The sequence below is a fragment of the Dendropsophus ebraccatus genome, chromosome 5, assembly GCF_027789765.1.
Source record: "Dendropsophus ebraccatus isolate aDenEbr1 chromosome 5, aDenEbr1.pat, whole genome shotgun sequence".
Lineage (NCBI taxonomy): Eukaryota > Metazoa > Chordata > Amphibia > Anura > Hylidae > Dendropsophus > Dendropsophus ebraccatus.
Window position 1 is genome coordinate 140,200,678 of NC_091458.1, and position 25,575 is coordinate 140,226,252.

Consider the following 25,575-nt stretch of genomic DNA (forward strand, 5'->3'; position numbering starts at 1 on the left):
TCAAACAGTTGAGGTCCGACTGCGGCACAAACTTCGTGGGAGCCTGCAAGGAACTACAACTTGACAACTTCTTAACTAACAATGGGTGTACTTGGGTGTTTAACCCTCCACATTCATCCCACATGGGAGGATCCTGGGAACGCATGATTGGTATTGCCCGCAGAATACTTGACTCAATGCTAATGGACAACAAGTCTCCCTTGCTTACTCATGAGACATTGGTCACTTTCCTTGCTGAAGTATCTGCTATAATCAATGCAAGGCCTTTAGTTCCAGTTTCCTCAGACCCTGATTCTCCAATCATCCTTACTCCAGCAACACTTCTTACCCAGAAGATTGGAACTTCTGATATTCCTCCAGGCACCTTTGACCACAGTGACATCTACAGACGCCAATGGAAACAGGTTCAACATCTGTCTAATGTGTTTTGGTATCGGTGGAAGAGTGAGTATCTTCACATGCTCCAAAGCCGTCACAAATGGCAGACTTCAAAACCTAACCTCCAGGAAGGCGACCTTGTTCTTTTGAAGGATAAAGAAGCCCATCGTAATGAATGGCCCATGGGTCTCATCACAAAGGTCATCCCCAGCGACGATGGAAAGACTCGTAAAGTGGAAGTCAAGGTAACAAAGGGAGGTTCAGCAAAGGTTTTCTTCCGTCCAATTCATGAACTAGTGCTCCTTCTACCAAAAGAAGAAGTTACATGAGTGACTTGGACACCGACACAGCTTATGGCGGGGAAAATACCACCATGGACTATGGCTGTGTCATCACTGATAACCTCCTCCTGTGGATTACAGTGTGGGTTGGTGGAAGTGTTTGCAGTCCGCAGCTTCCCCAATCCGAAGATGGGTTTATTTGAAGTTTCTTCGGGATTACAAATCTTCAACTTCAAGATTTGGACTTATTGTTTATTGTTTGCACGTTGTTTTTCTCTCTTGTTTTACAGGTTTCAAGAACAACCTTGGACTTTCAGGACATTGTTCCGATTTGGAATATATTGTGAAATCTAAAGATTTCAGACGGGGAGTGTCATGTCCCAAGACTGGTTTCTATTCATTGACATGTATATGTGTTATTCTGCTTTGCTTTTTGACCCTCCTGTCTTCCTGTCCTCTAGCTGCAGTGTTGTAGCTCCTCCCCTCTCCCTCATGTTAGCAGCCATTTTCATGTTAAGACAGTGCATGTACCTGTATGTTCCTGCTACCCCTGGCATATTATATCCTTTTCACCCCGTTGTACCAGCATTTCTACAGGGTTTCTGCACCAAATAAAGCTGGAATCTTCCTACATGCCTCTACAATGGAGTTGACGCTATCTGACAATATGTGACTTGGTGTGAGTACTGGTTGAAGCACAGATATAAGACTATCTATAACCCCACCTGCTCATAGCCAGGTTGTTGAGTCAGAATAAGATAAGAGGAGGCAGCTCAGTACCCTACAGTAGAGGGCTTCCTGACTTTTTCCCCTATAGTAGATGCTACTCCGGTAGTTGTCACCCTATAGTAGATGGCCCCCTGTGCTGCTGCCCCCATAATAGATGGCCCCCTGTGCTGCTTCCCTATATTAATAGAAGTCCCGCTCTATTAGTGCCTCTTATTACATTGCTTTATGTATAGAAGATGATTAAAATGAACATAGAATGGGGGGGGGGGCATTATGACAACTGATGGTTTTTTTTTATTAAAAAAAAAAAAGGCTAGAAAACCTAATGACAACTGATACCTTTTTGGCATCAGTTGTCAAAAAAAACCAACAACAACAGAAAGGGATGCAACTGATCAATGTAAACCCAGCCTAAGAAAACTTTTTGGAAGTTAAATGCCATTATTACATTAGCAGCTAAAAAAGAAGCGTCAATTATTGCTATACATGTTAAGAATTTCATGTGAACTGTGTTTGTTTATACCCTGGATAAAGTTTTTCTGCAAGAAACCACACCCCTTGTATAGGTTGCGACTGATAGGAAAATTATCTTGTATTGGTAAAAACTTTTTAATTATATGCTGGAAATGGAAACTCATAATTTGGTAAGCCATAGGCTGTATGCATATTCTCCAGGCAGTCCTCGGGCTGTCTCCACCTTCTCCACGGAGCGGGCAGACAGCAAGATTTAAAAGCCAATGATTCGCCTTCGTACGAACCTTAACAAAGCCCAGATATAATAATAAGACATAACCATAAACTAGAATGTACCACCAAATGCACCACGGCCGGTGACAGATTCCTGCAGTGTTTGGACCAATAAGTGTTAGGATCAAGTTCCTTCTCTTCTGACACATTCTGTTCTTTTCATCCTTCGAATAATCATTCCGTCTTCCGTGTGCATTCTGTAGACAATGTCAGGAATGAGTAGACATTAACAGCTTCAACCCCCTGGAATCGTGTAATCCAGGCAAGTGAACCGTCTTTACATTTTTTTTCCCTTTGAACACTGTGACATTTCATGTTGTTTTAAAGTCATGAGAAGAACCGTTTGTCAAACATGGTGTGTTTCATGCTTTGTGCAAATATCAATAGCTGTTGACGCTCAAGGTTGAATATTGACTTTTCTTCATACAAATATGTGTCTCTTGCCTGTTTCTCTGGTTCAGCTAAACAACAATTTCTGAATGCCCCGTATCGAAGTATTGATTTTTTTGTTCTGCTCTGCGAGTGGCCAGATCCAGCCGTGCAGAAAGTTACTAAATGTCACAGTCCCTGGATTTCTGTTTCTATATCAAAATAATGACGTGGACTCATTTTTATTTATCACTATTTCTGGCTCTGGACGGCGTGTTCAAGATACTTCATATTCATTTATACAGGTGAGAAGAACTACACAGCATCTTAATAAAAGGGTGAAAAATTGGTTTAAAGAAAATGCTATGAATATATAACAATATATAATAATACAGAACACACTTTATTCTTAGTATATCATAGGGGCAACAGTAACTGCTCTGCTGAATGAGCTTAAAGTGATTCTGTCACCTGCAAATTGAGTACCACACTGCTGACAGTGTTTATAGGTCTTCAGGAAAGAATACACATATTACTTTTAATTTTGCTGTTTCATGCTGCAGTGAAGTGCAAAAGAGGTGTGACCCACAGGGGCAGGACGGGCTGCTCCGACTGCAGCAAAGCACAGATGGCCGGAGAATGCTCCGGTGGTCCCCATTGGTACACAGAGGACGGCCTATATACTTCATGGGGACACAAAGGGGACATATATAGATGGAGAAGAGAAAAAAAAGTGAACTCGTCCAGAGAAATCATCACCTGTGGTTGCAGATGCCCCCTGTGAGTCACTGAATGTAACTGTGCTGCAATCACTTATATAGGGAAGGGGGTGGGGTTACAATTAGGTTATGTAGGGGCCCTTTGCAGTCTGTCTCTGCCTCTAGTTTCCAATACATTTTGGAGTTCTGAAACCATGGGGCCATGCCTTTTTTTTTTTTTGTACTTCACTGCATCATAAAACAGCATTTTTAGCAGATTACATTCACAGACCGCAAAATGAAAGGTAATATATGTATACCCTTTCCACAGAGCCCCCTATCTCAGTCCCCCTGAACTGATGGTAAGGTTTCAACAAAGGTAGCAACAAAAGTATCATGGGCTGCATGTTGGTTTTCCCATGTATTCTTAATATTCAATCTCCATGACACTCTTGGGGCTGTACAGAGCCTCCAAATCTATGCTAGCCAGCCATGTAGTGCTTCTGACAGAGATCCTCTGGATTTTTTTTTTTAGTTCATTGTATCACATATATAAGAAGCACAGTAAGTAGTGAACTCTCAAGATCTGGCCGATATATATTTCCATACCTTCCGTTATTGACCCCATGCCCAAATATATTGGTTCCCCTTTAAGGGGGTTAACCTGGGAGATAATAGAATTTAGGGGAATCAAAAACTGATACGCCATGCAATTTATGGATGCCCCATACTGGCCGCCTTCTTTCTTCACTGAGCTTGAAGTGCACCAGGCTCTGGCTAATAAAATCTCTGATCAGCCAATCAGGGACATTACACCAGACGCTGATGCTGTAAGCACTGGTTTAAGTTTTCCCCTCCCTCAACGAAAGTCTGACCCACAGGGGGTTAATTTAACCCCCCTGATGACCAGACTGTCACCATTTGCCCTCCCAATTGAGCACCACACTTACCAATCATCCTGGACTATATGAATTGGCACTGCATGAGTCGTCTGTGACAGATTCTTCTCTTGGTACTACATGCTTTACATATATGTTAAGAAATAAATCATACAACTGGCTATTAAAAGTATTACTTTATCATGGACCATCTAATATTGGCACTGTGGGCTCCATCAAAGAGAGTGATACATTTTGTATGATTACAGTTGAATGGACCACATTTGTTATGTTAGATCTAGAGTTGATTGAACTGCGAGCATGAGCGAGTCCATCCGAACCCGATCGTTCGGCATTTGATTAGCGGTGGCTGCTGGATGGATACAGTTGGATAAAGCCCTAAGGCTACGTGGAAATCATGGATATAGTCATTGGCTGTATCCATGTTTTCCAGACAACCTTAGAGCTTTATCCAAGTTCAGCAGCCCCCGCTAATCAAATACCGAACGTTCGGGTTCAGATGGACTCGAACCCGAACCCGGTTCGCTCATCTCTAGTAATAACCTATATTTGGACAAGCAACCCTTTTTTCTTTCTATAGGGTTACCCTACTCACCTGCAGAAAGATCCAAGAGGATCAGGATACAGTAGCTTGAGGACGGAGAGGTATGGTCCTGAGGAAAGAGACTGGGGGAGGTGTAAGGGAACTGGGTCACTAAAGCAGGTAGTAGGAGGTGGAGACACATTGGTCAGTAATAGGTGTCTGCACTGTACATTAAGAATGGAGTTGAAGGTGTCAAAGAGTTTTGTTTTATTGGAAAGGAGAGAGATGAGAGGTGAAGTAGGTTTGTTTGGCAATGTAGCAGGTTCTTAGTATGAACTTTATAATAGAAAGTCTGCTAATATTTCATCCACAGATGTTCAGCACACCTAGAGCCGTGTTTAAGAAAGTGGGTTCTTGGCGTGTGCTGTGAATGGGGATTGTCAGGGGTGCTGCTTCATCCAGGGAAAACCGCTTATGGTAGTGTTTAGTGGCCAGATTGGAACAGGACAAGAAGTGTCTATATGTTGTTGGGTGTTGATGGCCTGCAGGTTTCTGTATCAGTATTTTTTATAAAGGATGTTGTGGCCAGAGAAGAGTTGACTAGATCGAGCGAGTTCCCATATCCTTCTGTTTATACTAATAGGCCAAGGGAGAAGGTTTAAAAAAAAAAAAAAAAACTAAGATGCAGAAGAGGAGATTGATAGATTCCAATTGCCAGCCCAATCTATAATGGTGAAAAAAAAAAGGTTTGAGGGCCAGGTAGCTGCCCTACATATCTGGCCTCCATTCTCTCTGCCCATGATGTCGCCATCGCTCTGGTAGAGTAAGCTTTAGGGGGGGTTCAGACACAAGGGATCCTTAAAGAGGCTGTCCAGCAAAAATATTTTTCATTCAAATCAACTGATATCAGAAAGTTATATAGATTTGTAATTTACTTCTATTAAAAAAAAATCTTCTGTCTTCACATACTTATTAGCTACTATCTGTCATGCAGGAAATGTTATTTTATTTTCAGTCTGACACAGTGCTCTCTGCTGACATCTCTGGCCGAGACAGGAACTCTTGTCTCGGTTTTCTATGAATCCCCATAGAAAACCTCTCCTGCTCTGGACAGTTCCTGTCTTGGCCAGAGGTGTCAGCAGAGAGCACTGTGTAAGACTGAAAATAAAACATTTCCTGCATGACACATAGTAACTAATAAGTATGTGAAGACTTGAGATTTTTTAATAGAAGTAAATTACAAATCTATATAACTTTCTGATATCAGTTGATTTGAAAGAAAAATATTTTTGCTGGACAACCCCTTTAACTGTCATTTTCAATGAGATTCCATACTCGCAGCAGAATTGTCATCCCGATGCCAGTATGTAAAAGTCATCCTCCTTAACACCCCCCCCCCCCTGCTGCGCGGTACATACATTACTGGTTCCACGCTCTTGCTTGCTTCGGGGGCTCCTGTCGCTCAGCCAATTCGTGCGCTATGGTGGGGCAGCTGTGGATCAGTTATGTGTGAACCTACCCTTAAAAGGTACACACCAAGATATGCGTCAAGATTGTGAAATTCCCTCTCCTTGTCATTAGAGGGTTTGTTACTCAAGGTAGGCAGAATAATCTCTTGAGTTAAGAGAGAGAGAGTGTAAAGGCCCTATTACACTAAACGATTATCGGCCAATAATCACCTCGTGATTAGACAATGATCAGCCAACATGAACGATGTCGGCTGATCGTTTGCCTTTCAACATGTTAAAAGACAACGACTGCAACGATCTGCTGCCGCCGCTCCGTGGCGTGGGGGTGGTGGCAGCAGACCGCTGCTATCTTCTATGGGCTGCCCGGACGATCTAGCGATCACCCAGGCAGCTCACCCATAGCTCCAGCTGTGCCAGCAGCGAGCGTGGAACGAGGAGCAAGCGAGCACTGACAGCACTTATTTGCTCCTCTCCATCGCCCCGTGTAATAGGGGCTTTAGAGAATACTTTAGGTTGGAAGAAGGGGTCTGGCTTGAGGACAACTTTGTTGTCTAGAACCTGCGTTTATGGATGTCTATATGATAGAGCCAAGATCTCACCTATTCTTCTAGCTGAGGTAATTAAAGAACGACTTTCTTATAGCAAAGTGTCCCGATCGTTTATAACTTTCAAAACCTAAATCAACAGTAGATGTGATATAAAGCAAGTTTGCAATTTTTTTCCCAGGTATTTGTTTTGGTTCCCAGGTCATGTGCGCTCACAGAGAAGGCAGTCATGTGATTGATGGACACACTGGGCCGTGACATACTGTCCTGATCAGACTTTCTGTGTTTATTTTTTTTTCAATCAGCAGAAGTTTAAAAATCTGCTTCCAGGAGACAGGACCTGGATTTTTGGTAAGTATAGCTTTGTTTTACAGCATGATAAAAAAAAAATTAATGTATATTGCAAACTTGCTTTATTTCACATCTACTGTTGATTTCAATTTTGACAAGTGACACCTTAAGGGTAACATTTTCAGCATCTCTAGATCTAAAGTTAGGGTGCCTTTACACACACAGATTTATCTGATAGATTTTTGAAGCCTAAGCCATGAATGGATTTGAAAAGAGGAGGAATCTCAGTCTTTCCTTTATGACCTGTTCTCTGTTTATAGTCTGTTCCTGGCTTTGGCTTCAAAAATCTGTCAGATAAATTCCTCTGTGTAAAGGAAGTAACAAAAGGCCAACCAAATGCAAAAACTAATTTCGTGACTAGGCTTGATCGAACAGTGGAAAAAGCTAGGTCCGATTGAACACGAACCTAGCCGGACCTTCCGCATTTAATTGCTGGTGCCTTCCCGGTCTATGCGAATGGAGGAGAGTGCCCGGGTACCGCCTGGAATTCCGGGATTCAGCCTATTACCTAGGCTGAATAGTGTTTGTTTTTTTTTTTTTAATGCAATTGCATTTTATTGGCATTTTTTCTAGTGTTTTTGACTTTGTGTAAGTGATCCTGTTTGTGGTTTAGGCTTTTTTGTGTGTGCTGAACTTTTTGTCCCTCTGCCATCACATGACCTCTACCTGCTGGACCACAAAAGGTGACAAAAACTCGAAGAAGAAGAAAAACAAAAACAAACATACGTTTTTTGAGACAACCAGAAAAATCCCATTGAAGTCTATTGGAGAAAAAACACCACACCCTTAGCATAACTACCAGAAACAGCCGATAATAAACTTTCAGCTAACATCTGGCCGCTGGTGTTTTTCCAAAGTTTTAAGGCACTGTGAAGCCAGCCCTAAAAACATTTGGAAACTAAATCCTTTTAAATAAATGTAAAATATTTCCTAGATTATTAAACCCGCTGCCAGCCAGTACATAGTAATAGTTTTAGAACATTGGATATCCTGACAGATTTGATGTCAGTTTGAAGCTGTAGACCACAAACTACTTTTCCTTCTTTCTCCTTTTTTATTTTTCCTTTCTTTACATATAAAATAATAACGTTTACAGCTAAAGTGTTACCACATATCCATATGATGCCGAGCTTTTCCCAGTTACGTTGTTGCGTGCTCGTGAAGGTGTCGCTACCTCTTTATTATTTGCTTCCATTGTTTTATTGATACTGTAAGCTTATTTTTTTTCTGAATAAAAACCAGATAAATTATAGATAAACAGCAATTTACTTTACATGGACTGCAGCATATTATTTTACAACACTGGTTGGGGTTCTCGGCGAGTGTCCTTTATCTTCTGTACATATCCTGTGTGTTCATATTATCCTTTCAGATTAGGAAGGCTTTATTTATCCGAATAATGACTGGTACAGCTCATTCCTGCAGAAAGCAAAAACATAAAGGATTAATAAAGCCAAGCACTTCTGCTTCTTTTACTTGTACTGTAGTAACCATTGAAGCTCCGGTTATAAACCCTATAAGGCTGGAGACAAACATGCAGATATTCATACAGTCTGAGGGGCCATCATTGAGCTAAAGGCACAAGTGAATCCAGTATATTTCCCTTGAATCCACTATACCAAGGATGGGGAACTTTCGGCCCTCCAGCTGTTGCAAAACTACAATTTCCATCATGTCTGGACAGCTAAAGCTTTGCCCTGGCTGTCCATGCATGATGGGAATTGTAGTTTTGCAGCAGCTGGAGGGCCGAAGGTCCCTGCCCTACACATTGGCCAAACCCATTAGTGTCCACCTATACGCCTTTTTACTGACCTATTGGAATAAGTAAATGCCGCACTACTGTGACCGCATCATGGGAGATCAGCTGTCATTGTGACAGCTAGACTCCCACTGTGACTACCCGAAACAGAGAAAACTCCCCTCTGGGTAGTTTAGCCCATTAAATGCTGCAGTCAACCCCTCCCATAATAAAATGACAGTTTTATTCTCCATACAAAATAAATTGTTACAAAAAACAATACTTTGTTATTGGCACATCCATAAGGACCTAAGCTATAAAATGCTACTATCATTCATACCGCACGGTTCATGCTGTAAAAAATATTTTTAAAAAAACTGTGCCAGAATTGCTTTGTCAGTTTGCCTCAGAAAAACATAAGAGATCATATAAACGTGTGAAAATCTGTATTGATAAAAACTATACATAAACCCGCAAACAGCTATGTCACAATAAAAATACACCACTATGGATCTTAAAATAGTTTTTGTCGTTTTTTTTTTTTTTTTCAAGAAAATAGTTTTTACTTTGCCAAAGTAATAGTTAGAAATAATATATGTACATCCTATTTCTCCGCAAATAAGGCATCCCCCGAAAGAGCCTGCTGCCACCCATCACCACTAAGTTGTGGTTAAACTATACAGTATATCTTTTTTTTTTATTCAACAATAAATGTGACTTCATGGAAAAACAAGACATCCTCTGAAAATAAGACATAGTGCATCTTGGGGAGCAAATATTAATGTAAGACAGTCTTATTTGGGGGGAAACATGGTATATATGCAAATTTGGTATCGCTGTAATCTTATTGACCCAGAGAATACATTTATTGTGTTACTTTTACGGCACGCTGAATAGCATAAGACGAATAGCGAAAAATAATTGATATTATCTCCCCAAAAAAGGGTTACTAAAAATCCATCAATAAGTTTCATGAACCTGAAAATGGCAGCAATGAAAAGTTGCCCCACAAAAAAGGAGACCTCATATGGCTATATGGGCAATAATAAAAACAACGTTGGCAGCAACTAAAAAGTATGGAAATTGCTTGGTCAGTAAGGCCTAAAATAGGCCGATCACTAAGGAGTTAAACAGTCACAACTACATATGGATTTCACCCCATATAGTATCATGGTTATATTAAAGGAATATGCCTGTCTACTCTACGCTGATGTAATGCCTGCAGTTTGTGTCATTCAATGATGTTATCAATTCTTCCTAATGATCCTCTATAACGTGTGTGTGTATATATATATATATATATATATATATATATATATATATATATATATACATACATATACCATACACCAGTCTTACACATACACCAGTCTTATAATTGTGTAACTAAATGTATTCTCTTCCCCTATTTTCTCTGCCTTACAGAGTGACCTGTCCATCACTACAGCCCTGCCTGTCATCCTGTACTGAGCAGCCGGCAATAGAGTGATCTTATTCCATAGTCTTTGTAGATTTTATTGTATTTTTAGGGTCCTCAGCCATTTACCACTAACACTCCATATTGATTAAACAGTCATAAGAGAAAACAATTAGAGGTCAGGGAATATGTCATTTCATAGCCATTAGGATTCCCTACTTCTGCTCGGCGTATCTTGCTTTCATAGCAAATGTTCTCCTTGCACTGCAATGCCAAGTGTAATTCCTAGGTTGTAAGCAGCACTTACTGTCCCCAGCAGGGTTCACATGTCAGCAGCTGCCACTGAAACGCTGAAACCAGTCTTTTCACAGAGCATCATTTCACACACAGGTGGGCAAGGCTGATGAACATGCAGTTTTTCTCATGTCAAGCTGCAGTGAAAGGCTGACTACTCTCAAACCCATAGAACTCCTCTAGGTCACTATGTGTATATTGAAAAGCCAAAATGGTAAAAATTAGAACAGGAAATCTATTTAATGAAGAGCCCTTAACAATGGACGTACACTAAACTACATACTCATATCTATCTAGACACAGCTGTATGTATCTATATATAAATTACTTTATGTGTACTTGGAATCTGTCACTAGGGTTATGCTGCATTAAATAAGGGCAGCATAAATTAGTGACAGAAATGCTGAACAGATCGGTGTATTATTTACATTATTTTGTTCAGCTGTTCTCCTACTATGCAGGAGAATAATATTCTTGCCACACCCCTCCCCTGCCTGCTGATTGACAGGTGACTGCCTATACACAGCTTGGATAGATAACTGCCAATCAGCAGCTGGTGGGCGGAGTTTTCTGCTTCTCATGAATATCCAGGACTACTGGGCTCATGCACATAATGGAGAGGACTACTTATTATCCATGTTATTCAGGAGGAGATCTCTGGATCAGCTGCACAGGATAATGTAAGTGATACATCATTCTGTTCAGCTTCTCTGTCACTAGTGTATGCTACCCTTAGATAGGACACCATAAACCTACTGACAGAGTCTCCTTAAATAAACATTACATGTAAAAATATCAATCTGATACTAATGTTCTATAATTGTAATCTTAAAAAAAATAATGGAAAAAAAAACCTAGACTATTATTCCTGGGCAGCCAAAGATATGGCTTTGGCTGCCCAGGTATGATGGAAATTGTAGTTTTGCAACAGCTGGAGTGTTAAGGTTAGCCATCACTGCGTTAGGATATGCTAGCATGTCTGTTAAGACGGCCACCGAGGACGGAATTTATCCAGCAGCCCCATTGACTGAATACACTCACAATGCCAGATGAATGCCGTCACCAACACACATCCCAACAGACATGACAAAAATTAACCTGCAAAATTATGGAGTGTGGAAGGAAACCCCCTGCTGGGAAAGTATACAAACTGTGTGCAGATGACGCCTTTGGTTGGATTTAAATTTAGGAGCCCAGTTCTGCAAGACAACAGAGGTAACCATCGTGCTGTGCTGCTTTGTGAAACTTATTACATAAAAAGTAACCTTTTCTTAGTTATATATTCATTATATATTGTATATTTTAAAAAAAAAACTTTAAGATTCTAAAGTTTTAAATGATTGGGCTCAGATGTTAAATAGTGGCCAAGCATTTCACTCGCCATCCCCTGCAGCAAGACGTCTACGGAGCCGGTCCTCCTCGGTATGGCGGAGACTCTAGTGTGCCAACAAGTGAAGTGCTCAGCCAAAAGCTTCTCCCTGCTTGTTCTAGAGCAGGGGGGTCAAACTCAAATACACAGTGGGCCAAAACTAAAAAACGGGACAAAGTCGCGGGCCAACCATGATAATTATTGAAGTGCGAATGCGGCGTTCCTGGTGTGCGTCGATAAATTGTTATGATATGAATAAACCCCAACCCATGTAATAGCCACCCCCACCCCCCAATATTGCCCCATGTAGTAGCCAACCCCACCAAAATTGCCGCACATATTAGCCAACCCTTCCAATAGTGCCCAAATAGAAGCTAGCCCCCCAAGTGTCCCATATAGTAGCCAACCCCCCCTGTAGTCTCATATAGTAGCCAGCCTTCCCAATAGTGACCAAATAGTAGCCAGCCCCCCCCCCCGTAGTCACTTATATAGTAGGCAGCCCTCCACAATAGTCTCATATAGTAGCAAGTCCTCTATCAGTCTCTTATATAGTAGCCAGCACTCACCATAGTCTCTTATATAGTAGCCAGCCCTCCCCAATAGTCTCATATAGTAGCCAGCCCTCTATCATAGTCTCTTATATAGTAGCCAGCACTCCCCCATAGTCTCTTACATAGTAGCCATGGTGGGCCAGATGTAATTCAAACTCTGAATTGCCTGTCGGGCCAAAAATAATGGCACCACAGGCCAGATTTGGCCCGCGGGCCAGAGTTTGACATGACTGCTATAGAGACGAACACCCAGACACTGACTGATGAAAACTTGACATGTCTGACACAAGTCCCTAAAAATTCATGAATCTCAAGCTGATAATCCTCAGTATTTTCCATGCAGACAGATTTCTCTTGGACTGTAGCAGCACAACTCACATGACTGTCAGTGGATCAGACACAGATATCTGTATGGAATATGTGCAGATCTGAAAGTCTGTGATGGGCCCTTTTAGGAGCTGATCCCTGAATAGAGAAAAGCTATAATAAAAACAAAATTGGAATCTCTTCTGTGTTTTGGATCCCCTTTATGGTTTGGCCAATACTGCCGCCGATCTGAGAAAAGAAATATACCGACAGGTACTGTTGTATTCCTGAATATATGGAGAAACACAGACCTCTTGCAAAATTCTAATGCAGGTGACCGTCTATTGACAGAAAAAAGACCCCAAATGTTCTGCGTGACTATGAAATGCCACTTATTCACCTATTAACATGGGCAGTGCATCACTAAGATCCTCTAGTCACAATGAAGCATGGAATGACAATCCGAATGCAGTTTTACAGTAACATAAGAAAAACCTATTGGACTTTAGCTGCGTAGTCACAAGGTGGCACTGCAACATTCATTTCCAGAGGGGTTAGAAAACTATATGTTTGCAACTTAAGGCCATAAATTACACAGTAAGCCAGCCATCATCATCACCATCATCCAAGCGCTTGGAAGAGATTCAGAAAGGTCTGCTTCAATTCCCTCTCTTTTGCTCAGGTCAGGATTGGGTACTTTAAGCCTGTGCAAATGCTTTTAGCCCTGCGGCTTTAAATTACAAAAGATGACATGTGACCTGTGCCTTGCCTCTCATGAGATCAGCTGGAAGATTTATAAATATTTAAGGAGGTCACTATTGGCCTAAACAACAGGACACAGGGAAAGAATGATGGCAGCAGGTAGGAGAGAAGCTGAAATACTGGCTGTAATGCTGAAGCCCGAAATATTCATTGGAACAGACAAACGGTTCTCCCCATTGTTAGAAGTCACATTTTACAGGTTTTATTAAATAAGAGGTTTTACTAAAGAAATCCCGACTACGAGGGGAACACATCAAAGGTAAATTTCTGGTAGCAGGAAATGCAGTATGACGGAGGTTCACTCCAACGAGGAAATATAGAATCTACATGTAGAACCAGAGGAAGGAGCCGCACAGACACTGAGACGTCCGATCAGTCACTTACATTGGAAAAACACTGCCGGACACAGACCCAGGTTTATTATGGGACAGAAAAAAAAAAGTATCAGTAACATGATGGACCACGTTTTGTGTATGTTGAAAAAAAAAAAAAAAAGATGCGTTTTAATCTGTTTTTGAGCCTTTTTTTTTATAATGTAAGTCAATGGGAAAGTGGGTCAAAACGGATGCACACAAATCTGCATCTGTTTTTTTTTTTTTGCATAAAACGGATGAAAAAACTGACAGAAAATCAGTGTTAACACAGCCTTAAGCAAAAAAAAAACCAAACTAACAAACAAAAAGAGTGCCATAAGTTCTAGATACATTTCTGCTGGGCCGGGAAAGGAGCAGTGAATAATTTTGCCGAATAAATTTGTAAAAAGTGCAAAATTCTGGCGCAGCTCAAGCCAATTAATAGTTACCCTAAACTTATGGTGGGTTTACACAGGCAGATTTATCTGACAGATTTTTGAAACCAAAACTAGGAACAGGCCATAAACAGGAAACAGGTCATAAAGGAAAGACTGATTTCTCCTCTTTTCAAACCCTTCCTCTGTCAGATAAATCTCTCTGTGTAAAGGCACCATTAGGCTATGTTCACACAACGTCAAAAATAGGAAAAAGGCGTCTGATTTTGATATTTAAAATAACGGCCGTTATTGCCGCAATTTAACTGACTAATAGCAATGCATTGAAGTCAATGGAAAGACGGACGTCCAATGCACACAATGTATTAAATAAGGGACGTTTTTACCGCGGACGTCACAATAATGAACATGATCATTATTTTCGGGCGTCTTTTGCAAACAGCGGCCGTTTTTTATTAGTTGTTCACACACTGTTTTTCTTTTGTCACCGTTCTCGGTTTTTGCTATTGCATTCAATGGACTTTTCAATTAAGCCGCACCCAAAGGCCAATTAGTAATCCCAAAGTACAAAAATGTACAAACAGCCGTCATTGTACTAAGGGGAGGCCAGACAGCTAAATGACGTCCGTTATTTTAGACTCAAAATGACGGACATAATTTAAAATGGAACTGAAAAAACGTGTGAACATAACTTTAGTCTTAATATGCAGAAGCATGCCACATGCCAAAGCAACAAAATCTTTTATGTCAGACTGTCCATCAAAAAGTATCCCATTTGGCGACAAGCAATAGATAATATGCAGCCAAGATTTGGGCAGTAGTTCATAAAAAAGGATTTTAGAGAGTTGAAGACAGCTAAAGGACCGAATAAATAAGATGCAGGGAAAATCTGTGAAAAAAAACATGCCAAAATAAAACCTATGGTGGAGATTTATCAAACTGGTGTAAAGTAGAATTGTCCTAGTTGCCCCTAGCAACCAATCAGATTCCACCTTTCATTTTTCAAAGAATCTGTGAGGAATGAAAAGTGGAATCTGATTGGTTGCTAGGGGCAACTGAGCCAGTTTCACTTTACACCATGTTTGATAAATCTCCCCCTATGTATCCAAAATAGGAGAGGGCTATATCTTTATATAAATAGGTCAATAGCCTCTCTACAAGCTGGTGTTTTTGACTAAGGGTGCATTTACATAGAGATATCCATCTGACAGATTTTTTAAGCCAAAGCCAGGAAAGAGTCTAAAAAGAGGAGAAATCTCAGTCTTTCCTTTGTGACCTGTTCTCTGTATATAGTCTGTTCCTATTGGCTTCAAAGATCTGTCAGATAAATCTCTGTGTAAGTGCAGCCTATACCATGCAGGTTTACTAACAATTACTTGTAGTGATGATTGTCAATGTAGAGATGTGATAGACGGCTGTCAGGAAGGGTCTGGAGATGGCAATGCCTCTACATAACGTCTTCTGCTGTGCAAATTAACTATTAATAAGACTTTAAAGCATACCAGTAAGGCTACGTTCACATCAGTGTTTGACCATCCGGCACCATTCCGTCTACTTTTTCCATCTTGGAGTAAGCAAAACGGAAACTGTCGGATCCGTTAAAATCCCCATAGATTCCCATGATATATTAGTGTGCTCCGTTTGCATGCAATCCGTTCAAGATCAGTTTTTTTGAACGGAAGAAAAAATAGTACTTTTTTTTACGCTTTAAAAAAACGGATCACAAACGGAAAGTTCACTTCCGTTTTTTTTTTGTTTTTTTTTTCCTTGTAGTCAATGAGGACGGTATTTCCGTTCACATCTGTTTTTTTTCATCCGTTTTTGCACTGAGCATGCGCAGAAGCAGCAAGAAACCAAAGAAAAATTAACGGATAGAAAAACGGATGCTGACTGATGCAAACTGATGTACAAAAGTCAGGTTTTTTTAAGCCAAAATACAAACGGACCACTAAAAAAAAAGATGAACATTTTGCAATCCGTTTGCATCAGTCTGCTCATCAGTTTATGCTCATCCGTTTAGTAAATATGGACGGATCCGTTAGAAAAAAAGAAAAACGCTAGTGTGGCTGAGCCCTAACAATTTTTTTTTTTTTACAAGAAATTAACGGGTTGTGATTGCAAGCAGGTTTGCAATGTACTTGCTTTTTATTTATTTTAGTTTTCTATGTTTATATCAACGTTATACATATGGGTAAACTATGCTCACTCTGTGCTAATATTTGGTCTTTTCTCTGTTCAAAAAAAAAGAGACCAAACACAGGAAGTCCCCGTCCTTTGCCGCTCACACAAGGAAAGACACCTGTTTATCATGTAGGTTGTATATCACCTGAGGGCAAATAATATAATTAGTAAAAGTTAATAATATAATTATATTCTCAGCTTTGCAGCTTACCAGGACACAATGCTGTGTGCCATGTAACAATTCAGTCAGTATGTCACTGTGGGTTACAGAGGTTTTGGTGATGTGCGACAGGAGAGCTGACCATACAATGCAAGCACCCCCAGGAATCTCTGCTACTGAATGTGGATGTGCAGCAGCTGTACACATGTGCAGTGAAGGGAGACACCTAGTGGCCATATGTATAACATGAATTTAAACATAGAAAACTTAATAACCTGCTGTCTTCTCTAAAAATTCTTTTCAAGACAGTGTCTCTTTAAACTGGGCAGCAGTGTGTTCAGCCTCCACGCCATTCAAATGAAGGACACCCCTTTACGGATGGGTGATAAGTGTTGATTGTGGGACAAGCAGCGTGTGAACATAACCTTGAACATTATTTCACCAAAGAACGCTGTTGAAAGTCATGAATTACTCAAGCATCTCGCAAAGAAAACCAAACTTTTATTGTCGTGATGATGAGAATGCTCTGCCAGGTTTACTAAAAAATAATAGAGAGACAAATCTCAGTAATTCTGGAATCAATTTTAATTCTATAAATAACACTTTAAGGTAAATTTTAGAGAATATCCGCACACTAGTATATATGTGGCCATAGTCATTTTAGTGGATATTTTTCGGTTTTATTTTGGTCTTTTTGGTGTTTTTTACAGAGAGATACAAGAACGATTTATACTACTTCAAGGTCATGTAACATTAGTAAAACTCCCGTCAGTAAAAGGGGTCATCCCATTTGGAAAGCCTAGTTTTTTTTGGAAAACAGTCACTACAGTTTTTGTGCCAAAACCAGAGGAGGATCCAACAGAAAAAGCACAAATCCTCCCTTTATATTTTCCATCCCATTTGATTCCACTTATGGTTTTTACACAAAAATGGCCATTTGTGTTTCCAGCCTAAATTACTTCTATTAAAAAATCTCAAGTCTCCCAGTACTTAGCAGCTGCTGCATGTTCTGCAGGAAATGGTGTATTCTTTACAGTCTGACATATGGCTCTCTGCTGCCACCTCTGTCCATGTCCGGAACTGCATCCAGTTCTGGTTTTGGCTTTAAAAATCAGCATTTGTAATTTACTTCCGTTTGAAAACTAAGTATTCCAGCACTTATCAGCTGCTGTATGTCCTGCAAGAAGTGGTGTATTCTTACCAGTCTGACACGGCACTCTCTGCTGCCACCTCTGTCCATGTCAGGAACTGTCCAGAGCAGCAGCAAATCCCCATAGAAAACCTCTCCTGCTCTGGACAGTTTCTGACATGGACAGAGGTGGCAACAGGGAGCACTGTGTCAGACTGCAAAGAATACAACACTTCTAGCAGGGCATACAGCAGCTGATAAGTACTGGAGCAACTGGACATTTTGGGCGAGATGAAGCATTATGAGGTCACCACAATGTAACATTTTTAGGTCTGTATCTAAGCTTTCCTATGTAATAGTCGGCAGGTCTTTCAGCAAGGTGGTGATACTGAAGAAACACATCCAGCTTAGAGACATCAGCAGTTTATACTTTTATCACGGGCTGCCGCCACTTCTGTTTTATCCGGTATAAAAACATATTTTCTTTCCTTTTATAGAACAGGTCTCTTTTTTCCCCAGTCCTCTGAGTAATTCCAGCAGAAGGAGCCTCTCCTGTCCGGGTGTTGCATGCCATCTTTAATGATGATATATGGCTATCCTTTTCTATAGCTCAACTGGGAAGAGGTGTAGGGGGTCAAACATGTGACAGTGCTGGGCTGGGTATCAACAATCGAATTATAAACCGTGTCAATCTGAGTTAATGCAAAGCTGTAATCCTCTTTAACAAGAGATCAAATCAGTGCCATGAGTTATGTTCCGTCTGTAATCAGATAAGGAACAGAGCAAGCCTCTAATAAAAGAGTAATGAGAGGCCTTAATGATGCTGTTAAAAGGTAGCCCCAGCTAAAATATGGCTCTTGTTCCAACCGATTAAATCAATGTTGCATATTTGCCGTCTTGTCTTACCTGTCACACTAACCTGTGACTTCACGAGATAACACTCCCTGACGCTTCAACAAATTTAACCAATTCATTCCAGTATACTTGCCAACTTAAACTTACTGGTTTACAATGTTACGTCTGGTTGTTCAAGGGACGTTTTAAATTAAACTTATATTTCACAAAGCCCTATGTTCAGGGAAACTCTGATGAATATTTTTTCTCTTTTAAAGTGTCGCTGTCGTTATAACTTTCAAAATCTAAATCAACAGTAGATGTGAAATAAAGTTTGCAATATACATTCATTATTTTTTGTTGTTGTTATCATGCTGTAAAACAAAGCTGAACTTACCAGAAATCCAGGTCCAGTCTCCTAAAGGCAGATTTTCTGACTTGTGCTGGTTGAAAAAAACCAGACTAAACACAGGAATTCCGGCCAGTACAGTGATTCACGGTGATTCACATGACTGCCTTCTCTCTGTGAGTGCTCAGATGGCCTGAGATACACAGGAATTCCTATTTTCTTACGGTTTCCTGTTTTTTGAGAAACAAAACAGTCAGAAAACAGGAAGTGTCGTTTAATGAATGTAAATTGCAAACTTGCTTTATATCACATCTACTGTTGATTTACATTTTGAAAGTTATAACGAAAGTGACACTTTTAAACAACTGGTGTTAAAAAGTTAGACAGATTTGTAATTTACTTCTGTTTAAAGACCTCATGTCTTCCAGTATTAGCTGCTGTATGTCCTGCAGGAAGTGGTGTATTCTCTCCAGTCTGACACAGGGCTCTCTACTGCCACCTCTATCCATGTCAGGAACTGTTCAGAGCAGGAGAGGTTTTCTATGGGGATTTGATTCAGTTTTGGACAGTTCCTGACACGGACAGAGGTGGCAGCAAAGAGCACTGTGTACGGCTGTAGAGAATACACCACTTCCTGTAGGACATACAGCAGCTGATAAGTACTCAAATACATGAGGTCTTTAAACAGAAGTAAATTACAATTCTATATAACTTTCTGACATCAGTTGATTTGGGGGGTGGGGGGTGGATGGTGGGGGTTGTCACCCGAGTATCCCTTTGATTTTTAAAGTCAAAACCAGGACTGGATACAAAAGAAACACATATGATCAACTTCTGACTTACAGGAGAAGTATAAAGATGTACACAATGGCTGGAGCATTTATACCAAAGCGAGGAACTACAATTAAACCAACCCAGGGTGGATGGAAATGCTGTAAACGTTGACTAATAATTATAATTATTTTCACGAACTAATAATTATTTCACGCCTCCTAGTATCCATATAGAAAGGTCAAAGTGACACCACTATCAACAATTCTACGCAGATGTCCATTCTCTGAACAGCAGATACAGAATCTATAAAGCCGCATCATGGAGGGAGTTTCCTCCCACTGGGGGCGGGCCGGCTCGCCCTCAGTGCTTCATCCCCGGCCAGTGCCCCGGAATAGCATGGCCCCGTACGGTGGAGCCGGGCCGTGGTTCAAAAAATGGACCGCAGCACCGGCATCCCCACACTGGCGCCATTCTATCCATGTGCAAAACTTAAGCGAATGTACTGATGGTACACTGGCTTTAACAAATACGGAATTAGCTAACTACAAAAATCTATTGATAATTATGGCACAGACTTTTTATCTGGAATAAACTGTATACATTTACAACTAAACCTAAAAAAAAAAAAACCTTGGATGCAAAAAAAAATCCTTTTATGCTAAATAAAAACTTGCCAAAATGAAATAAAGGCAAAACCTGTACATCTCCATTTATGTCATCTAAACGCAGAGTGCAATACAATAATATACAATAATGATCTTCTGTGCGTTCTACAATGACACAAGGCTGGAGCCAATCCTACATTACCAAAGGGCTGTATTTTATAATATTCCTTCCTGTTCCACTAGGTATTGATATTGGTCCAAAAATACAACTTGGGATAAATCCAGATACATTACAACAAAGGAGAGGAAGAGAAATTAACTTGGATAATGCTGACAGCTGCAATAAGCATTTGTACAAGACTCTGGAAATTGGAATCATTTAGGGATGTAGAGGCTTGATGGACGGAGCTGAGGACACGCTGCAGTATAATAGAGTTATGTCTTGACAAGGAGAAAGAGAAAAGCACTTGGACGACTGATCTAAAGCTCCCCCCCCCCACACACACACACGTTGATGCTACACAATAAATTTTAGGTGACCGGGCGATTTAAAGATATATACACTCCAATACACACACTGTGCTGTGCCGTGCTGCTTTTTGTGTTGCATCGCACTTTCTATACTCCATTACATCTTGCCTCATTGTTATTACATGTATGTTTTATACATAGCTTTAGCTATATAATTATATATAATCTACAACCAAAATGGGGATAATGGTCTATCCATAAGATCTGAAGATGCCGCCACTCACACAATGTGGTTTTATTTAACACACAAAAAAAAGTTTGCTTTAAAAAAGAAGGATTTATCCATTGGAAATAAATCATGGATCTCATGCATCCCCAATATTGTATGACAAGCATGGAGATGTATTCTATGTGTTGAGAAAAGCTTGGAATATATATTTGTTTATATAAAAGCAAGAGGCATATTTAATCCTTTCAAGGATCGGGCTAATTTTGGCCTTAAAGGACAAAAGCAAATTAGCAGTGTCAGCAACAGGGAACGGGACAGGTAAGTATACATTATTCACATGTTCCCCATAGCCCCAGCAGGATGAGGATAAGGAAGTCCTGGCCAGGACAGAGTGTCGCAGCTCAATACATCCATCAGTCACATGACTGCCTTCTGTTAGTGCAGATGACTGGGACTTGCTTCCTTTTTTTTCAACCAGCACAAAACTAAAAAGTTTGAGGAGACTGGACCTGGATACAGTAAGTATAGCTGTTATATATCTGTCTTCAGGAGATTGGCCCTGGATACAGTAAGTATAGCTGTTATATAGCGGTCTTTAGGAGACTGGACCTGGATACAGTAAGTATAGCTGTTATATAGCTGCCTTCAGGAGACTGGGCCTAGATACAGTAATTATAGCTTTGTTATATAGCAGCCTTCATGAGACTGGACCTGGATACACTAAGTATAGCTGTTATATAGCATGTCTTCAGTAGACTGGACCTGGATACAGTAAGTATAGCTGTTATATAGCCGCATTCAGGAGACTGGACTTAGATACACTAAGTATAGCTGTTATATAGTATGTCTTTATGAGACTGGACCTGGATACAGTAAGTATAGCTGTTATATAGCCGCATCCAGGAGAGTCCAGATATTCCCGGCATGGGAGGTGACAGAAGAATTCCGTGATACATGGGAAACCGGTCTGTTGCAATGCTCTAAGATTATGATGGGCATGTTGATAAATCATGATAGGGAGCTTTTAGCAAAGACCAAAACTAAAATAAGGAACTTAGAAACCACGATCAACACGTTTGATAGGGAAAGTTTGGTCATACCATTTCAAAACCAATTAAGAGAGATAATGGACAAATATGAGAAGGAGATTGTGTCCGGGAAGAAAAATAAGTTTTCCAGGAATAAGATGGATTTTGACAAAAAGTGAGCATTTAGATGGAAACATCATGGAAATGGCCGTGGGGCCACATATGTAGGAAATCCAACATTAAGTGCCACAGAGTCAAGTCAAAGTGACGTTTTTTTATCGGACACAAGCGAGGGGGAAAGAAAACCAGGCGGGGACGCCGTAAATCCAAGAAAAAGAGGAGCCAACCACCGTCCTCCGGTGTACAACAACCGCAACAAGAGGAAATCATTCCGGTAATTAACAATACAGATTCTGGTTTACAAGTCATCAATCTTTCTACCTATCAACTAACAGATACAGAAAGGTCAGTATTGGAGAGGGGCCTCACCTTCTCTCCAATGTGTCCGTTGGACAAATTCACTCTAATCAAGGATGTTTATTTTGTAGGCAACTTTCATTTAAGTTGCTGTATGATCAACCACGTACTACACCGGACATACATATGGAAGACCGTCAATTATTTCATGACCTTCTGGAATTGTTGGAAGAAAATGAACCAAGTATAGGTAAGAGAGCCCTCCAACTTCATAAACCTTCAACTAAAACTATCCCATTGCATCTATTTCCAACATTACAAGTATTCTTTGATCTAATATGTAAGGACATACACAACTTGGTCCTTGATACCACTAGGGGGCGTAACATTACATCCGTAGAACAGAAAGCAATTAATAGCCTACGTGGGAACACCTCCTTTGTAATCAAGGAAGCAGACAAGGGGGGAACATAGTTCTGTGGCCTATTGATATGTATACTGGAGAGGCTAGACGTCAGCTGGCCAATACTACGTTCTATATTCCCCTGCCCTCAGATCCTACCAGGGTATTCCAAGAAAAACTAAAGCGGCTATTAACATCTGCTAAAAATTATGGCATTGTTGCCCAGAAGGAGTTTGACTTCATCTGGGTAGAGGAACCAATTGTGGCCACATTTTATTTATTACCGAAGGTCCATAAACGGTTGGACCAACCACCGGGCCGCCCGATTGTGGCTGGGATTGGCAGCCTTTGTGAGAAGGCTTGCATCTATCTGGATGTCCATTTGCAACCAATTGTGACAAACCTCCCCTCTTATTTACAGGATTTGTCTCACTTGCTACAGGAGCTTGAGAATTTGCCCCTAACTACTTCAGACAGAGTCCTTATGGTTATATGCGATGTGGAATCTTTGTATTCCAATATTGCACACAGTGATGGAGTCCAGGCGGTGGAATACTTTTACGACAACAAGAGGAAGGTAAAGAAATGCTCCACTCATTTATTGTGGATTTATTGGATTTCGTATTGCACCATAATTATTTCGTATTTGACAGAACGTTTTACCGACAGGTGTCCGGGACTGCAATGGGTGCACGTTGTGCGCCCTCCTACGCCAACCTATTTATGGGTTGGTGGGAGGGCGCCCACGTGTACCCATCGCAGGAATTCCAGGAGAGGGTGCTGCGGTGGTACCGCTATATAGATGACATCTTGTTTTTCTGGGTAGGTGCGGAGGAAGCATGTATTTCTTTCCTGGAACGTTTGAACACTAACCCCTGGCATATCCATCTCACTTACAGGATCTCAACATCTGAGGTGGATTTCCTTGATCTCAAGATACAAATGAGGGACAATAAGATCTGTACAAAACTGTTCCGGAAGGAAACCGCAACGAACAGTTTACTTCACTTCTCAAGTTTCCATCCACCACATACTAAAAGTGGTATTCCAATTGGACAGTTCTCTAGAATTAAACGGGTTTGTTCGGAGGAGACCGATTTTAGGGATTCTGCCCGTGATCTGACTAACAGACTGAAAGAACGTGGCTATACACAAAGAACAATTTCACGTGAATACATACGAGCCCGGGATGGAGACCGTTCCGAGTTTCTGAGAAAAAGGGAACGGAGAAGTGACAATAAGGTTAGAATTGTGACTACATGCAATAATCAATGGAAAGATGTATACCACATTATAAGATCTCGTTGGGACATATTACTAAATGACCAAAGGATAGCCAAATATATTCACACTGTGCCCAAAATTGTATCCAGAAGAGCAGCTAATTTGAAGGACAAGTTGGTGACCAGCCATTTTGTCCGGCCATCACAGAAATTAGGAAGAGGTTGTCCTATGATTGGATCATTCCCATGTGGCGACTGTAGTATCTACAAGCATGTGGAGCCCACAAGAACTTTTGTAAATCCAGGAGATGGCCAACAGGTCAACATAAAACAGTTTATTAACTGTAGATCAAAAAATGTGATATATGTTTTATCCTGTTCGTGCCCCAAAATTTATATTGGACAGACAACCCAAGAGATGAAAAAGCGGGTCCAAAAACATATCTCAACAATATCTCTGGCAGAAAGGGACAAGAGAATGGGAAGGACACTCACTTCAGTGGCTGCACATTTCTATGAATTTCATCAAGGCAAGTGTGATGATTTGAGGGTTTGTGGACTTGAGAGGGTACAAGGCAATATCCGAGGAGGTAGTTTGGTTCCTCTTCTTCTCCGCAGGGAGTCTCGCTGGATTTACCAGTTAAATTCTAAAACTCCATACGGTATAAATGAAGAGCTTTTGTTTACAGGGTTCTATGGGACATGAGGTCGTTGGATGAATAGGGGGGCGTGCCTTGTGTGCGGTGTTGGGGGGGGGGGGAGGCGTATATGGGGGGGGATGGGTGGTTTTTGTGTGGGTGTGTGTGCACTTCATGATGTGTGTGTGTGCTGGGGGGGTTATTTAATGGGGGGGGAGGGAGGGGGGGTCATGATTATGGTAGATATAAATTTTTGTATACATGTTCACTAAAATAACGAATCACTATATTATCATGGTACATCACTTTTATTTGTATATTAATCCTTACATATATATATTTTTATTAGTAATTCCTTAATTATCTAACACGATTGTTGCACGTTTTTTCTTTTTCGGGTATTTGTGTACACATCCACAAAATAATAATAATTTTTAATTCCACCCCCCCTCTTTCGCCCCCCCCTCCTCCTCTTTCGCCCCCCCCCCCCTCCCCTCCCGCCGCGCGCCTCCTTCTTCTCTTCCTTTTTGTCCCTTATGATCCTTTGCTAGTGATTATGTTATTTGTTTTTTCCGGTTAGGCCTCCTTGTTCCAGTGATCGGGGCTAAATAATCATATGCCACTTTCTCCTAAGGAAGCCTATATACTAATAGTAGCCATCATCTTGGCTCTAGAAGGTTGAAGAGATATGACTGGGACTCCAGACTCGCCATGATTAAATGATGACTTGGAAAACAGGCTTTTGTAAATATAGAAGAACTATCCTCCAGGCTACTTCACCCTTTGAACCTGACTGGATTTATATTGGACTCCACCTATATATGGGCTCTGGACTCTATGGGATGAGCAGGACCGTGAGCCCCTTTTTCTGAACAATTATGGAGCTGATTCCCCCCCCCCCCTTGTTTGCTCTAGACATGGATTCCCCCTTAGAGTTATATTCCCATACTCTCTCTCATG

The 25,575-nt window shown here is 40.8% G+C and overlaps 1 protein-coding gene across 1 annotated transcript in view; it reads right to left on the minus strand.

Annotated features, from left to right (window-relative positions):
• Positions 1-8,034: 8,034 nt before the first annotated feature.
• The window catches only part of AATF (apoptosis antagonizing transcription factor), a 106,110-nt gene continuing 88,569 nt past the window's right edge, over positions 8,035-25,575 (minus strand). The window contains exon 12 of the mRNA XM_069971478.1: positions 8,035-8,408. Coding sequence (XP_069827579.1) covers positions 8,378-8,408 — 31 coding nt within the window. The 3' untranslated portion in view covers positions 8,035-8,377. The remainder of the gene's footprint in view (positions 8,409-25,575) is intronic.